The following is an 18,193-nucleotide window of genomic DNA, read 5'->3' as shown; positions in this document are numbered from 1 at the left end:
TCTGACCTTGAATGATCTGCTTTCTTTTTGGCGTAAACATGCGTATTCACACAAAGACAAGCTTTCGAGCATACGCTCTCTCATCCCCTGTCTCTCATCACAACTAGACATTTTAGCAGGAAGAAGAGAGAACAAAAGAAAAAAGACAATGCTAAGGAATGCATTTTAAAAGTATCCCAAAATAATTGTAAAATCATCAAACTAATTAAAAACCTATTTGCAAGCAAAATGGCACTCTTCTGAATGACACGTTGGCTGCACAGACTGGTGGATCTCGCAGATGCTTGAGCTCAGCACTCTAAATGAAACCCAGCTGAATGTAAAACCATTCACAAACAAAAGCCAAATGGAAAAGAAAGCCGCGGCGCTCGCTGAGTGTTCAGCTTCGAGTCAAAGTGCTACGTGACTTTAAAAAGCTCAGACAGTTATGAAATATTATCGCTTTCTGTGAGCAGCCCTCTCCAACTTCAGCACTGTTTCCAGAGAAATACACACACGCACAAACAACGCTCAAGTACAAAGAGCTCACGGGGGCTTATTTGACACAGCTTTCGGCCAATGAAAATCTGATCTGAGCACTAGAGGCCTGAAGCAGCATCCGATCAGTGTTCATAAACTAAAGGTAGCTCTGACTGAGCTGGAAGCAACACAGGTTCTCTGTCTGCCAGTCCGCTAACATATCAGAGCTCTCATGCTCTGTTTTGATTTAGAGCTCTGGCCAAAACCTCATGCACCAAGAGCAATTTAGTCAAGCGGAATTCATGACCAGACATAGATGAAATACGAAACTAGATTGTGACATTTCACAAAATAAACTGTGAGTGCTATGGTGATTGCCAGGGCATTGTTATGCAGTTGCTAAGGGTTCTCACTCTTTTCCTGAGGTGTTCTGCATTCACATGCAGTTGCTAAGGTGTTTTGGGTAGTTAGAAAGTGGTTACTTAAATGGCCCGTTTCAAAAGAGGCTAACCCAAGTCTCTATGATATTCTATTTCACTTTGACTTTGTCATTTTCACATTCTGATCTTGAGTTATGGATCAAGTCCTGCCTTCAGATGAATAATGTTAATTTAAGCATTATATTACCACTGCATTATAGCGAAGAAGGACTTTCTTACTTTGTCTACGTTGTGTATCAGAAATATTGCGTATTTCTATTTCTCTGCATTACAACAGGCAATGTATGTATTATCAGATGAGTTTGATATTTCATATAGAATGAATGCGAGTAATGTAATACATTTATAGTTTAATGTATTTGTATTTGAATTTGTATTGAAGCTGAATGATTAATATGTGGTTTTTTTAGATTAGTTGTGCTTGTTGTGTACAGGTCTTAAGGTGGCTGAACTGACAAGGTTTTCAAATGTCAGAGAAATTATGAAAAAAATAAAAATAAAATAGTTTACACACAGAGCATTGATGCATGAGAGGAACTGTTGTTTCTATGCTGGGCTCCTGCTGTGAACAGGCTGCCTCTCATTGGTTCATTAGGACCGTGAATATGCGGGCGGTAAAGCAGCGTGGGGGCGGGAAAGCGCTTATCAGCTCCCCTGGCACAACACATTTTCCTGAATAGTCTCAGTGGTATAGAAAGATCAGTTCACACCAGCTTCCTGTTGTCTGAACCAGATATCTGCATTCATATTGCCAAGATCAGCTGTCTCAGTCTGTATATGCATACATTTTGTATGGTATAGGCATTTCATCCACATGGAGCCAGTGTTTTGGGAGACTGAAACCAATATTTTTTTTTTTAAAACCGGGTCCCAGGGTAAATCTGAAAACGCTACCCTTGTGTTTTCGTGTGGACAGCGAATCCGTATGTTTTCTGAAATGATGATGTCATCAGCCCACGTCTCGCCCCTAGCAGACTCCGCTATGCCACCTAACAGCAAACATGAACAAACACTGAACAACTGTCTTTTTATTAGCTAACATTAACACAGATTTATGAATGTATTGTTCCATGGTCGTTTGTATACCACGCTTAAGGTTTATGCGCATAGCCCAAGTCGTCTTCTCCGTTTTTATTGTATCTCTGTGGCAGAATTACAGTGCCACTTGCTGGTCTGGCATGTATACTACGTTGTTTTGTTTCGGTTTTCATGGTTTTTTGTGGACGCAGATATTTGAGACGAAAAAAAAAAAAAAGATTGGATAGGGATTCGTGTAGACATGGCCTTATAATGCTGATTTGTTGCTCATGCATTACAATAGTTAAGACCATGTTAAAGGAAGAGATTATTATTATTATTATTATTATTATTATTATTATTATTATTATTATTATTATTATTATTATTATATATTTTTTTCAAAATAGTATTTTTAATGTGCTTATATTATACAGTATTATATTATATTATATTTTAAACTGTAGTTTGAGCTGCATGATAATATATATATATATATATATATATATATATATATATATATATATATATATATATTATAGCTATAGCTACACATCTCTGTGGGTGTGCAAGCCCTATCAGATATATATCAGACATATTTCTGACAATCAGAGCATAATGTCTTCTCTCTCCACAGGAAGAGCCTTACGTGATGTTCAAGAAGTCAGATAAGCCTCTATACGGTAACGATCGCTTCGAGGGCTACTGCATCGACCTGCTGCGAGAGCTGGCTGCCATCCTGGGCTTCACCTACGAAATACGACTGGTGGAGGATGGCAAGTACGGAGCGCAGGAAGAGAGCACGGGCCAGTGGAACGGCATGATCCGAGAACTGATGGACCATGTGAGTCAGACTCCACAATCCAAATATTGTTTTGATTGCACTCAGTGTTTCCACTCTGTACAACCCTGCAAGGTTTAGTGAAATTGGCTCCCTTTCGAATCATCAATATGAATACGTATAGATTTGGTCACCCCCTGCCCACACCAAAGATGTTAGAATAAAAAATGAAAAAAATAAAAATAAAAATAAAAGAAGAGTTTATTGAATAGCAATTCAAAGAAATCAAACATAATTACACACAAGTTTTGTGAGAAATAATGCTCATTAATTTTGACTAATTATATTTATTCCTTGATGTTTCCCTAAACTGATTAGTCTGATTTATTTCTCAGTACTATCAAAGCCATTAAAGCAAATTGTATTTCTTTCATACAGCAATACATAAAGTGCATCAAAATTAGTGCATCTCAACAAAGCTAGATTTACTGCATTTATTTAAACAAAAAAAAAAATTGGAAAATCAAAAAAATATTCTGAAATATATTAATTACAAAAATATAAATAACTTTTGAAAATTTAAATATTATAAAATATTGAAATTTAAAATGTTTTATGTACATATTTAAATATATTTTACATAATTTACTCCTGTTTACTATGTCACATGATCCTTCAGTTATCATTCTAAAATTCAGATTATCTGCTCAAGAATAAATTCATATAATTATTAATGTTGGAAACAGACAACACACACACACATAACATAACATAAAACACACACATAAAATAAAAAAAAAAATATTATTATTAAATGCTACACTGCATTTGTATACATTTCTTTGAATATCCTTCCATATTAAAACTACTTCTTTGAATTCAAATTGGAATTTTGCCTCATGCTTGCTGCCTCGATTCAAATTTAATTACATTTTTAAGAAATTGTAGTGTAATTTACAAGGCGTTCCTAATTCAATTCAGGATGGTGCAGAATCCTGACGCATTCCCACCATGCTGCAGAAGGGACTTGTCAAGATTATACAATGAAAGGAGATGCTCTCAGTGAGGAAACAGATATGAAAATAAGATTAGCAGTGCGTGTGTGCGTGCATAGCAGATGGTACGAAATGCTATAAAATAAAACTCAAGCACATACTGCCGAGAGGACACAAAGTGAAAAATCTGGCATTAGTTTCCCCCCATAGAGCTTATCAAGCACACATACTTTCACAAACACACACATTCAGATGAAAACACTGCCCTTCGACATCCTCATTAGATTCCACAAAAAAAAAAAAAAAAAGGAATAAACACATTGTTGAGAAGAGTGCTGCACTCCCAATATTCAATAGTATCCATTGCTCCAACATATCTCTTAGTCACTGTTCCTCAATTGGTCTTGGACAGATCGTGTGGTGTGAAGGGTGTGTGTGTTGTTGTAACATTCCCCAGCAACATTGTACCACCCCACTCCACAAGACGAGAGCAGGACAGACTGTAATTGGCCTTGACAAGCTTTCAGAGCAGTCTGGAGTTTGCAGTTTGCCCGTACATTGATGTGTTAGAGATAAAAATATCTTGTCAAAGGACTTTAGAAGAAAAAAAAAGGAAGGTAGCGAGACAACATCTGCTCACTTCTGGCATTAATTTGCCCCCTCTGGGAATAATTATAGACAATCCAATAATTCTAGATGGAAGCCTTTATTTTGACTGAAATTATACCAATTGTAACAGTAAAAGTAGTGAAATTGAGCTAAATGTCAGTTTTAGGGGCACAGCCGTCTTAGCTGGTGTCAGCCGTTCGACAGCAGACCCTCCATCAGTTCTGGAGCAGGAATAACGGCTTTATCGTTTCAGTATGGATGTTTCGTTGAAGAATTATCATGTTGAAATCGTACCGGGTATAATCTCAGATTTACAATCAAACTTAGTCAAACAATGAATCCACAGTACTAGGCTTGAAAATGTGGCCTTTAAATCTTAAGTCATATGTCTTTAAAGGGGTCATATGATGTAATCTAAATTTTTCTTTTCTCTTTGGAGTGTTACAAGCTCTTGGTACATAAAGAAGATCTGTAAAGTTGCAAAGACTAAAGTCTCAAATCCAAAGAGATATTCTTTATCAAAGTTAAGACTCTGCCACGCTCCCATAAAACGGCTCATTCAAACACACATATCTACATCACGATGTGGAAATATTTGCGAATTGCCACTAGGGATGGGCATTTTCCGCAAATATTGCATTCAAATATTTGAGCTCACAAAAAACAAATATTCGAATATTCGTTTATTTAAATTAAGTTTAATGAGACAGACGTTATTTTTCAGCAACATTTAATGTTTCCGTCATTTTGAACAAGCTTACACACAATAAACTTGAACATTACACATCGTGTTTTGTAAATTAAAACCTTTAACAACGCGTGCAAACAAACAAAAGTACAGATTAAAAGCAAAAAAAAAAAAAAAAAAAGTGAACAAAGAAAAAACGTAAAGCAGCCTGCAGCAATTGGGCTATTGTAGAACGTAGCCTACACTTAACTTTGAAACTGTCAGCAATTTTTTTTTTTTTTTTTTGCTTTTTTTCTATTGTTTTACATGTTCTTGTTAAGAAATACGGGCATGTAAACTTGATCGGAGGAAAGTCGGCTCCTTATCTGTTAACAATAAGGCCGGCCGCGTTGAAAACACGCTCTGACGGCACAGATGTTGTCGGGACTCACAAATAACGGTGTGCTAAACGAATACGTTTTGTGAAGCACCTCGTGTTTTCGTTTCACCACTGATTGGGATACTCATCTGGTGGAATACATGGCTCCAGCAAGAACTGTTCCCACTCGTCTCGGCTGGACTCTCTGTAATCATCGCTGAAGAACTCCTTCAGCCTTTTTCCGATGAGTCTGTATTGCTTCCTCTTCATCGTTGGTGGCGGCGTCTGCATCCGCACCACTCGCATTAAGGAAAATAATGTTCTGATAATGTAAAAAAATTTTTTTAAAATAATTCTTACTTCTCTCATGTTTTCATCGAGAAACCTGAGATGTTTGTGCCGAGGGTCTAGGGCAGACGCGACAAGAACTAAACATTCAGCTTCATCCTTTCCCTTAACAACACTGAAAACTCTGCCAAGATGAAGGGACAGCGTGATCATAGCTGTATATGGATTGCCATTTTGAAAAAAAATTGAAAACTACTGAAAGTGATGTTTTTTTGTGCTGCAAATCCATTTATCCTTTGCTGAAATTTCTGTGTCTTCATGGAGAGAGTGTGTCATTGTTGCTTAGCAATGGCAGATGCCTCAGGAGCCCTTCTGCCCAAGCGCTTTGGAAAGAAGGAGAAAGCTAATATGCTAGTAACATACATGCTAATGAACAACTAGTTAATTGTGAAAATTTGGCCCTCAAAACAAATCTAAAAACAATGTATTAACACCAAACGCCTGTGAAATACACCTGTAAAAAGCTGCATTGTTGCTTGACATCTGTAAACAACTTATTATGGGATGTTTACACTGGACATGAATGAAGCATCACATCTCAGTTTCTCCCATTATAAACAATTAAGCTGCCTGCACCACAAGCAGAACAGATTATATGCAGTAGTTTTCTGCTTGCAGTTAGATTTTTTTTTTCTTGCTGAGAATGTACAGTGCTATAAACAGTACAGCAGAATCTCTAGCAGTTGACACATTTCAGCCCTCACATGGTATATACAGTCACACTCCTCACTGATATGCAAAGAAGACATGGTTTTGACTATTGCAGCTGTGGATCTCACAGTGATGACAACATCATGCAACCACACACACACACATAATAATAATTTGAAATCATGATGAGTAGCATTTGTGTAGTTAGGGGCCTTTTTAAGCATAAGAAACAAGTCAGTTGCCTAGAGCATCATTATCTGCCTTCCGAGGCAGCAGCCAATATAAATGGAGGATCTTAAGTGACTGATCTGGAACGCTCTACATAGACTGCAATTTGTTTAGGCTAAAATGATCAGCATAATTATAGTGCCTACCCTTTGCAATATTATTTGCATTGGGCGTGTGCCTATTATGCCTTAAAATGCTTGGCTTGCAGGTAATTTTTAATTTTTATTTTTTTTTAATCTGTAGTGTCTCAATGTGTCCCCCCAACATAGTTTGTATGAAGTGACTTTACATATAGACAACTTTTTATTATTGCAATGGGAGTGATCTAGTTCGTTGTGTATGATGTTGCTTACTTGAAGTGAATACACAGTATACGGCCCAAATGGGAAAGTGAAATGTTTTCAGTTGTTTTAATAGCAAATACACTGGATTAAAAAAAAAAAATGCACATTACTTTTTTGTTTCCAGGAAGTAATCTGCTTCTGTAATGAGCATTATTTCTTATCCTTTACCCTAGAAACTTGGAAACAAATAGATATTGGCAAGGAAATATAGATGTTTTTGTATCAGTGAAATCACACAAATTCAAGACAAATTTTTCAAAACATGAAATAGTTGCATAAAATTGTGCACAATTACCAATTGGTCAAAATGTAAAATGTTATTTTTATGCAAATTAGTCAAATGTACCACTAATTCATCAAGTGAAATTGTCATATATATATATATATATATATATATATATATAATTATTATTTTCACCAGTTCACCACCAATTTGTCAAAATGTTAAATAATTACGTTTTCTTAAGAGATCAGGTTGGATGGTCATTAATGAAACAAGCGCAACGCACAAATAAGTCAAAATCAAAATTTTCCATTGACTTTTTGGAAACCGGTGGGCATTTTAAGATATTTTCTTTTACATTAACAAAAATGTGTAAAGAATGCACCTTTATTTGTTACACTATTTTTAGATCAAACTGACCCTGGAAACATATGCTAAGAGACACAGGCTGTTTGACAGAGAGCCAACAGCGTCAGACCTGTGTAAAACCTTTAACCCACTTAATTTTCCCTTTTTCATAACTGCTATGTTCATTTTTTTAGTCTAGTTGGGTAGCTGAGAGAGTGGATTCGGTTCAGCGCTCCTCCGGTCCCTTAGACCCCGTAAATCACGAAAGGCTTTAGTAAGTGCTGAAACAGTAGCAGGTAAATCAACAGAGAGAGCGCGAGTCCACGAGAGGGCTTTAAATTTCCTCTTAAATGCTGTGGGGCAGAGTGTGTGATGTGTAAAAGCCCTGTTTTCTTAATTTGATTTCCTCTAAATGCTTCTGCTCGCCCTGATTTACAGCCTATCGCTCTTTTCCCTGTGCTTTATTTGTTGGCAGAAAGCTGATCTTGCAGTGGCACCCCTGGCCATCACGTACGTGCGGGAGAAGGTCATCGACTTTTCCAAACCCTTCATGACGCTGGGGATAAGTATACTGTACCGCAAACCCAACGGCACCAACCCGGGGGTGTTCTCCTTTCTCAACCCCCTGTCCCCCGACATCTGGATGTATATTCTGCTCGCTTACTTGGGTGTCAGTTGTGTGCTGTTTGTCATAGCCAGGTAACATACCAGCCACATATAGACATAACCCCACATCATAACCTTGTCTCATTAACATTCTATGCTAACTGAAACAGTTCACTCTTAGATTTAACTAAAGTGGCCTTAAAGGAACGGTTCTTCCAAAAATAACAATTCGAACATTATTTACTCACCCTCATATCGTTCCAAATCTGAATGACCTTTTTTTTTTTTTCATGGAGCAAATAAAGTCAGTTCTTCAAAGCAAATGAGCCTGCCAAGATTCAAAGTGACAATAAAAATTGTTTCAAAATTTCAAATCATCATGAAAGATGTCCATGCACTATATTGCAAGTCTTTAGAAAAGCCATACGATAGTTTTGCATGAGGAAAAAATGCATAGTATACAATAGAACAAGTGGTGTGTGGACTATTATGCTCTTATGTTGCTTCTTATTTTTGGAGCTTAACAGCCCTAACCTCTATCCATTTTAGTTGAAAAATAAAATTCTTCTATGGACATGGACCAAAATGAGTAAATTATGTCTTAACTGTCCGATCCTGTTCCTGGAGGGCCACTGTCCTGCAGAGCCAGCTCCAGTACACTTGCCTGGAAGTTTCTAATGAGCCTGACCTTGATAATCTACTTCAGGTGTGTTAAATTAGGGTTGGAGCTCAACTCTGCAGGACAACAGATCTCCAGGAACAGGTTTGGACACCCCTGACTTTGGTTAACTATTCCTTTAAGAATCCCGAATGCCACTCTCCCAATATTTACGTGATGAAACATCATGAGGTTCAGCTCAGTCGTTTCATGGGAAAATTATAGACATATGAAATACCTGCAGGTGTGAAAATGAGATAACTAAGAGTTAAAAAAGAAAAGGGTAGAAAGAAGCACACACACATAGCAAACCCACTAGAGAGGAGCTATAAAGGTTGCTTTGGTCTTCCTGTCTTGACGAAGAGGAGCTACAGTATGTGCCTCTCATCAGATAATGCACAGTAGCACAAACCATAAAAGTAAAAATGCAAAATCACAGTTTCAAGACAGTATGTATGTGAAAGACAGAAAATAGGTTTGTGGGAGTGTTCAAGCGTGCGTGAGAGTGAGATTGAGGCATTTTCTGGTGTGAAACGCAACCTCCCCCATCCCCCGCTGTCCCTACTGTGTCTATTTTGTATACTTTTCTTTTCTGATTGGGTTTTTCCACATCCTGCTTCACATTTCCTTTGGAAAACTGAGATTCCATTCTATGTAATTTTACGTAAATGTATATTCACATTTTCCAAAATTGGTAGAATCCAAATAATTTTACAGTTGGTTGAAGACACTAACAACTTTGAAATCCTTGGGCAGCAGTGAACACTTGAAAAACTGCTTGTGTGATAAGCTCTTGTTTTGGAGACTTAGAATAAAACCCCAGATACTGTAGTAAATAGCCTTTATCCTAAAGATTTGCTGTTTAAATGAGGTAAAATTAAGTTATGGAATCAAGTCATTTTTAGGACTTAATTTATGGATGTAGCACTTTATTGTTTTTAGTAAGTAGACTTTACAGACTAATTATCCATTAATTACAGGATATTCTGGGTTAAGTGCAAGTTAATATGTTGATTAGAAAATAATTACGACTCGTAACTCAGTTTGCAAAGATCAAGAACAAAAATATAGCCGCAAGCAGCAGTTAGCAGCTGTGTACAGAAACTACTCTAAAAGAGTAGAATGGGCCTTTTCATATATGTTCATAGCTTCCAAATAGATTATTTTATACCTGATAGGGCTCAGTATTTCAAAGCACAACATTGACATCTTTCAGTTCATATTTTCCCTCAATGCTCCCAAACTGACAGATGCCTTTTTTTGCACTCAGTAGTCAAAAACTGCATACTGTACATCTCTCTATATGCAGGATGTACAAATTTTGTACAATTCTGTATACGAAAGGTATAGTTGTGCCATTGTGATTAAATACATAAATAAATCGAAGTGAAACATGTGCACATATTAATTGTTCTAAATGCTTTTAGAAAATGAAAGTTAATCTTGAATATTTATGTCAGCCTTACTACTCTTACATTTAATTTATTTACAAAATACCTAATGTAAAAATACCTATTTACATTTTGCAAAAAGCTAAAATTCATTGCATGACCCGTTCATGAGAAGAATAAGATTTTACAGGCTTTGCATAAATGTTAAATACTGGAGAGAGAAAGACAGAGAGAGAGAGAGAGAAAGAGAGCAAAAAAAAAGAAAAAAAGAAAAGAATTGTTTGATCCATAGGTAATTTTTTTTTACATGTAAAAAGTCTGTCTTGAATGTTGCAAATTAAACTACAACCATACATCCCATAATTACATTTTTTATTTTTTTTCTTTATAGACCAAGAATGTTCCTTTAAATTTGTACTATTGTGCATTCTACGAATAAATCACTGCGATCGATTTTAAACGCATTGGTACATTCCATTGGTCTTCATTTGAAGCATGGTGGGGGGAAATCCAAAGAAAAGGCTTTATTTTAACCCTAAAACTCTTGGGTTGACCGCATTCAACTTGGCTAGCCCAAGAGTTTTATGGTTAATGCACTTGTGCTTTATAAATGTTACTGGCAATATGATCACACACTTTTCTAACAAGCTACAACTGTCATCTAAGTTGGTTCAGAATATGCACCTTTTACCTTTTAACTGGATTAAAGTTAATGCTGGGTAAGTGTTCACCTTTCCAATTCTCAACTAGAGCACAAATAACAAGTACACAGTTAAACAGCATGCTTTAACAGAAACACACAGCAGACAAGACCCAACACAAGGTAGCATTACTGTGTTTATGTGTTTGTCTCTTTGTACACATTTCTTTATGTGTGCATGTGCAACTGCTTTCGTATGTGCACTTTAAAGCAGTATATGCAGCAAACATGTCTGCGTGTGAGAGCGAAAGACGGAGCGAGAGAGAAAGAGATCACAGAGTGACATAATGGGGACTGGTGGAGGGTTTCCTAGGGCTTATTCTCACCATGCAGTATTTAGAAACCTTCCTTCTGGGCACAGTATGAAAGTCAAATGCATATCAGCAGTTGTTTTTGTTCCTGTTGTTTTCCTCTCCTTAAAGTTAATTCTCTTTTCCGCGAAAGCAGGTGATAAAACAGCCGAGGACGTCTCAATTGTACATGGGTTACACTTACTGTGCTTATGACACTGGTTCTTGCCAAGTGTTGCCTTGATGCTGTAAATCATGCAGCTGATGCAATACTCAAATGCTGCTTCTGATTCTAATGCTTCAAATAAATCAGTCTTTTTTTAGTTTTATCTGATCCTGGTACGTGTAAAACCATATTCCTATCAAAGGCAAGCTTATCTCACTGTTTCTTAATATACATATATACTGCATGTTTATAGTATATTATTTATAGATTCAAGTTTGCAACCAGTTTTGGAACAAATGCGAGAAAGTGTCATTCTGGACCAGATTTTCTCCATTGAACATTGGTTGGTTTGTGAACAGTAGATTAGCAATGTGGAAAATAAGCGAGATTCATAAAGCCTGAAAATATGTTGAAAAGCCGTTTCAGATGAACTTCTCTATTAATTCAGTATTATTATCATATACATTGTTCGCCTACATCTTTAAGTTTTTGAAAACCTTACATTTTAGATGCCGCACTGTCATAAAAGCTACCACTGAGGTAATACCTTTTCAAAAGGTACTAATATGTACTATTAAGATGCTAATGTGTACACCTTAGGAATAAATAAATAAATTTAAGGTACAACAATTTGATTCCATGTTAACTTGATTGTTATATCTTCTGAAGAAAATATGCATAGGTAATAAACTACCTAAATAGTGCATGGCTTTGTTACAATACTAATATATGTTAAGAGTGATTAATGTTCTTAGCTCTTCTTAAGGCCCGTTCACACCAAGAACGATAACTATAAAGATAACTATAAAGATAACGATATTAGCGTCCACACCAGCAAACGATATTGTCTGTGTGTTCTAAGCGGACGCGCGTCTGCTGCTTTAAATTCTCAAGCTCATTACAGCAGGATTGATTCTGATTGGTTGGCAGTGTTTTTATTGGTCATCAGAAAAAAAAAAAGATCGTTCTGAAAGTGATTCCAACGATATTGTTTCTCTTTGCCTTTATCGTTATAGTTGTAGTGTGGACTCTGCTATTCTTTAATATTGAGAACGATTTTTAGAACTATATCGTTATCGTTATCTTTATAGTTTTCGTGCTTGGTGTGAATGGGCCTTTAATGAGTTGCTGTGCACTTGCCATAATGTTCTGGGTGTTTGCTAGGAGGGTTCTTATTGGTCCAAGTTAAAAGAACCACTGTGGCATAGGTCCCTGGATAGGGCTCTAGTTCCTTCAATCTTACTCTATGATCTAAGATTTTTTTTTTTTTTTTTTTTATCGTCTGCCAGGCGAAAATCATAAATCGAATTGCTTAGATTATTAATAGCACACCTCTCCTCAACGGGCAGAATGATTTAATGTATTGTTCATCTCTGTAGCAAATGGTGCTGGATGAGTTATACACCAGAGTTTAATTCTAAGAGTTAGGAGTTTGTTCAAATCCCTTAACAAGTGTGAGCACTATTTGTAGTTGTGTTTGCCATAGAAAACATCACTAATGAACTATTGCCCTTATTGCAGTGAGAAAATCAAGGCATGCGAAAGGAAAGATGAGTGCTCCTCACAAGATGAGTAATGCCTTCACCAGTCAGGGCAAGTGCTTATCAGATCCTGCTCATTTCCAGGTGGAATATGCTTCTAAATGGGCTGCACTTAGGATGATTTAACAGACTGCTGTGTTGGGCTGACTAGATAATTAACTCCAAGTCTGGGAGGGAATAGGATGGAAAGAAAGCACTGGAAAAAAAAATAATGATATAAATATATATGAATAGTTTGGTTCCAAAATGCGATAAACACCAGTCTCCTTTTTTTGCAGAATGCAATATATCTGCTCAGCCAATCACGGCGCACCATTCCATGCACTCTTTCAAATTGATTAACTGGATTTATTACATAAATAAAAAAAATAAAAATCATGGATTTATTGCATTTAAAAAAAATAATAATAATAAAATAAAAAATGACCTGAGAAGTAAAATGATGTAAGATAAGACATTTTCTTGTTATAACCATAAACATTAAAACATTGTTTATTAACAATTATTTATGTTTATACAAATTAGGTGAGCTTTAGTAAACTTTATTCAACATTAATGTTTGTTTGTTTGATCTCGCAGATGTCTATTGTATTTAATTATATATTAATGTTTGCAACCATTTCTACTTCTGTAATCTGCTGAGAGAAACAAATGCAAGATAATATAATCCTGGACCTGATATCAACAATGATAGGAATAGGTGTTACATATAAGAATGGAAAGTGAGATTTTTTGAAAAAGATGTTGAAGAGCCAGTAAGATGAAAATTCTAAGCTTCCTATCACTGTTTATAAGTCCTGTACATTAGGTTTAAATCCATCCAAGGTTAAAAAACATTGTCATTTTGTCAAAATACCATTTTAAAATTACCTCAATTCTCAGAGATCCCCAAACGGTCCGCGCGAAGCTGTTCAAAAGATTCAGTTTCCTTAAACCCCACCTTTCGGTAGCATACTGTGTTCTGATTGGTCAACTGACATAGTTTTGATTGGTTGTTCCGCACACAACTTCACGGTAAACAATGCGTTAGGATCTTTTTGGGGTGAATTATGTCTTATTCCTCTCATCGGGAAGCAAACAGTAAAATAAAAAATTTGAACAGTCTCGCTCGTTTTTCTTCTGTGTGTGTGTATTCAAGCCGCGTGCTTCAGTTTGAATCTGAATAGCGCGTTTAGCGCATTCAGGGTGTGGTCACATTAGATATAATGAAGGGAGACGTGAAAAACGGACATCGCATTGTTTTCATATGGATTACTTTATCACAGAATATCTGTTAGCAGCACTTGTTACACTTCATTTTAATGACGTGTTTGTAAATGAAGATCAGTGCAGACAAAGGCTGCAGACAGCACACATACTGATAAGATGCACGGGAGAAAACAAACAAATAACTTCATAATCATTCTTCACGTTGTGATTCGGAGATGCTCGTTGGTCTAAATAAAGTTGGTAATGAACCCTCTTTTATTGCCAAACGCTTTGAAAATCCCGCCTTGTACTCACCGAGATTAGAAAAGCAGTCATCAGTGAAATGTTGTGAACACAACAAAAGGGATTTGTCGTACTGCTCTGGTATTGTGGTGAAAATGAATTTTAGCCATCGGTTCTTTTGATTTTCATTCTTTGGCAGTGAAAATAAAACAAACTTGCCTTTACAATTAAAAACACACTGTCTCCTCGACATGATGCTATCACACCAACCAGAGCGTCTGTGTGGGGGGGTGGGGCAGGTCATAGTTCCGTTTCTCCCAAGACGGTAGGCGGAGATTATTATGCAAAGTGCTCCTAGTGACGTACATAGAGATTGGCAAAAGATTTGAAATCTATAACGACTTGTTTCAGCGATTCAGAGTCGACTCCTTACTTTAGAAGCCAATAACCTTATAAATCGTATACTTTTTGGTTTAATTACTTTGCACATTGTTTACACTGATGGACAGCTACATCATACACTGTAATACAGCTAATTTTTGATTTCCCATCTGTGTGGCTCTTTAAAAAGCCATATCAGAGTAATGCATGAAATGCTGAAAATAGGGGATGAGGGGTTAAAGAAAAAAAGCACCTACTTTATAATAAGTGTTGTTAATTACTATGTAGCCAACCACCAATCCTGTCCTTAACCTTAACCTTACCCATTGCCCACCTCAATAGCAGCAAAACTTATGCAATTCAACATGAACACAATATGAACACGGTAGCTAACAACTGTTTTGTACAATTAAAATGTATAAATTCATGTTTTTCCAGAATTCAGTGACGTTAAATAATATTCTTTTTGACTTGAATAAAACCAGGACAAACTGTTTTAGCTTAGAGAAAATTTACATTGAAAAGAGGTCATGCTCGGCACTGAAATACTACAGGAAAACTAGAGGATAACTCTTAAGACCGAAAACCCAGTAAGACTATGCTGAACAAGCAGTCAGTCTTTGAAATCTATGGTAGTGCATTGATTAGCAATGCATCCTTGTGTAGCATCCTTATTGAATTGTATGTCAGCTCCACAACATGACCTACACCCATGTTCTGGATGCTAAATGCAGCTACACAGCAACACTATTTAAATATGTCAGTCTTCCAGATCTGACATGACTGCTATCAGGAGCGTTATCGGTCCTGTGCACAATGACTTTCTGAAAAAAAAAAAGACCATTGTTCTTTCACGAGGCATCAATGTTTCCTCAGCCTTCGTTTATCTCTTCATGTTGACCTTGCTCAAAATTTTCTCTCTGCGGCACAGATGACCGGAGATAACAGAAGGTCAGTATAATTGGATCAAACTGACAGCTAACGGGCGACTGATGCTTCCCGTAGCAGCAGGTTAAGCCGCGTCTCATGCAGACCGGGGCTGTTTGTCGCTTCTCTTCTACGCTGGCACGCTCCAGCCGATGACAGCCATCCATGCTAGATTTGCCATTATAATTGGCTTTACAGAACATGATTGTGTGAACTTGCACAACGACCCTTAGCACGAAAGGTCTGGGGCAGCAGTTTTTTTGTTTGATTTTAGTTTGTGTGTACTCACTCTTGCATCACAAATAGCGAATAAATGCTAAATATATAACTGCTTCTTTAGCTATTTAAAAAACACATCGATCAATTTAGATTGCACCAGCACTTGATGAATTTTACTCATAGACTCGTTGTGAAATGTTATGTACTCTACTATTAGTCTCTGAAAGTCAATAATTTCTGTTTCCATTGTAGTGTTCTGATGGAGAAGGAAAAAATAACTGAGACAAATAATTTCCTTGGTGTTAGATTGCTCAACTCTTGAAAAACCTGCGGATGCTTTTTTATTCCACTACTTCAGCACAAACAGAATTGGGTCACAATGCTTAATTGTCACCCAATCAACCTTTACTAATGTAATGTCACTTATATTTAGCTGGAGTAAATGGGAAGTCTCAATGTGGGAGAGAGATAGCACACTACGAGGGATTGGGGGTGTGGAGATGATGGAATTGACTAGATCTTCTGAATTGGCCATCTAAATGAATCCTTTTAAATGGATATTCTGGATTAACTACAAGTTTGACGGCATCCGAAGCTTTCAGTTACAAAAAAAAAAGGGTCAGTATATTCCAGGCCTTATGTCTCATGTACTTTCTGATTGCATGTATTTAGCTGTTTTTTATTTAATGCTAAGAAATAAGGTGCAGTGACTAACACACAAATGCATAATCAATCATGTACATTTTGTGCACAGATTAAATTGCTTATAAATTATATAACACATGACAAAATAATCCATAGGCTCAGTCTCAGCAGCTTTGGAATTTATTGAAGTCCATGAATTGGGTCCCACTTTATATTAAGTGTCCTTAATACCTGTGTAAGTACACATTGGTACATAGTATCTACAGCACTAATGTTTGTGTAACTACACATATGTAACAACACACTGAATGGTATGTGTAAGTGCAAATGTGTAACAAGACATTGGTAACAACAATTTTTGGTAATGAAAGTACAACTGTGCATCATGTAAATACTCTGATGTTACACAGCAGCGGCCAGTAAGTTTACATATACATTTTGTATTTAAAATACAAATTGTGGTTGGTGTCCAGAATGTTAAACTTTATATTGTGGACAGTTCCTGAGGAGTTATCATGTAAGTACACTGGTATTGCAGTGGTGCACCAAATCCAACTCGAGATCCAACTTCTCCCACGTTACATATCCCTAAACCTACCCATCTCCACCCCCTGGATCCTATTTCGACCCCCTGGATCTAATGGTTCCAGTTACTCTTTACATATTGTTGTTACAAAATGTAGTTATATAATTCCTGTTACAGGAGTACTTACTGAAGTTAAATAAAAAGTGTTGTTACCAATGTCCTGTTACACATTTGTACACAAACCATCCTGAGGGTTGTTACATGTTTGTAGTTGCAAAAATGTTACAGCTGCAGATACTACAGTATGTACAAATGTGTACTTACACTGTGGTTACATACCACGTACACATTCAGTTTCTATGTTAATACACAAGTATCAGGGAAACAATAATATAAAGTGGGACCAAACATTGTCATACAGTTTAGTCCAATGTTTGCACTTAACATGTGCTTTGATGTAGTTGGAGATGTATCAGTTTTTGTATATGTGAGATGAGAAAACTGCTGTCAGTACAATTGCTTCATTATTACCAATGTACAGGATTGTGCTGCAGAAAATATTGCTAATTAATAAAACCCATTCCTAAACTCTCATCTTTATAGTAAAACCAATAGCATCAATTTGCAGTGACCATGTTTTTTTTTTTTTTTTTTTTTTTTTTTTTTGGAAACGTTTGTGTGTGTGGCATATTTTGCATCTTAATACTTATTGTTCTATTAAGGGGTTAGTTTACCCAAAAACGAAAAGTCCGTCATCATGTATTAAACCCAAAGTTGTGCCAAACCTGTATGAGGTTAGTCAGTTAGGAACAGCAACTATTTGGTTATCCACGTTCATCAAAAGAAACTCATGCAGACTTGGAACAACTTGAGGGTGAGTAAATGATTGCAGACTTTTTGATTTTTATGTGATCTGTCCTTTAAAGTTCTGTCTAGTAACTCCACTGGGACCTGGGCCATGGCTCATAAAATCGGAAATTTCTTGTCTTTTACTTACTATTATTATTATTATTATTATTTCATTTTTTTTAATAGTTTAATTTAATTTACAGTGGGTTGCTCTCAGACATTCATAATTATGATTGCCTTTGATATGAATATGTTATTTGGGAGTTTCTGGAATGCAAAAAAGGAACTGAAATGAAAATACACTGCTCTAACCAAAAAGTTACTATCACAATATTAACTTATTTATTTGTTACAATAAAGAAGAGAGAGAGGGG

At 36.4% G+C, this 18,193-nt stretch overlaps 1 protein-coding gene across 3 annotated transcripts in view; it reads left to right on the top strand.

Annotated features, from left to right (window-relative positions):
- Window positions 1–18,193, top strand: part of grik2 (glutamate receptor, ionotropic, kainate 2) — a 182,297-nt gene that overhangs the window by 125,189 nt on the left and 38,915 nt on the right. For all 3 annotated transcript variants that reach the window (XM_026272436.1, XM_026272437.1, XM_026272438.1), the window contains 2 exons: window positions 2,554–2,760; window positions 7,965–8,188. In XM_026272436.1, the coding sequence (XP_026128221.1) occupies window positions 2,554–2,760; window positions 7,965–8,188 (431 nt within the window). The remainder of the gene's footprint in view (window positions 1–2,553; window positions 2,761–7,964; window positions 8,189–18,193) is intronic.

Source organism: Carassius auratus, chromosome 9 (genome assembly GCF_003368295.1).
Source record: "Carassius auratus strain Wakin chromosome 9, ASM336829v1, whole genome shotgun sequence".
NCBI classification, from domain to species: Eukaryota; Metazoa; Chordata; class Actinopteri; order Cypriniformes; family Cyprinidae; genus Carassius; species Carassius auratus.
This window is presented reverse-complemented; position numbering and strand designations above follow the sequence as displayed.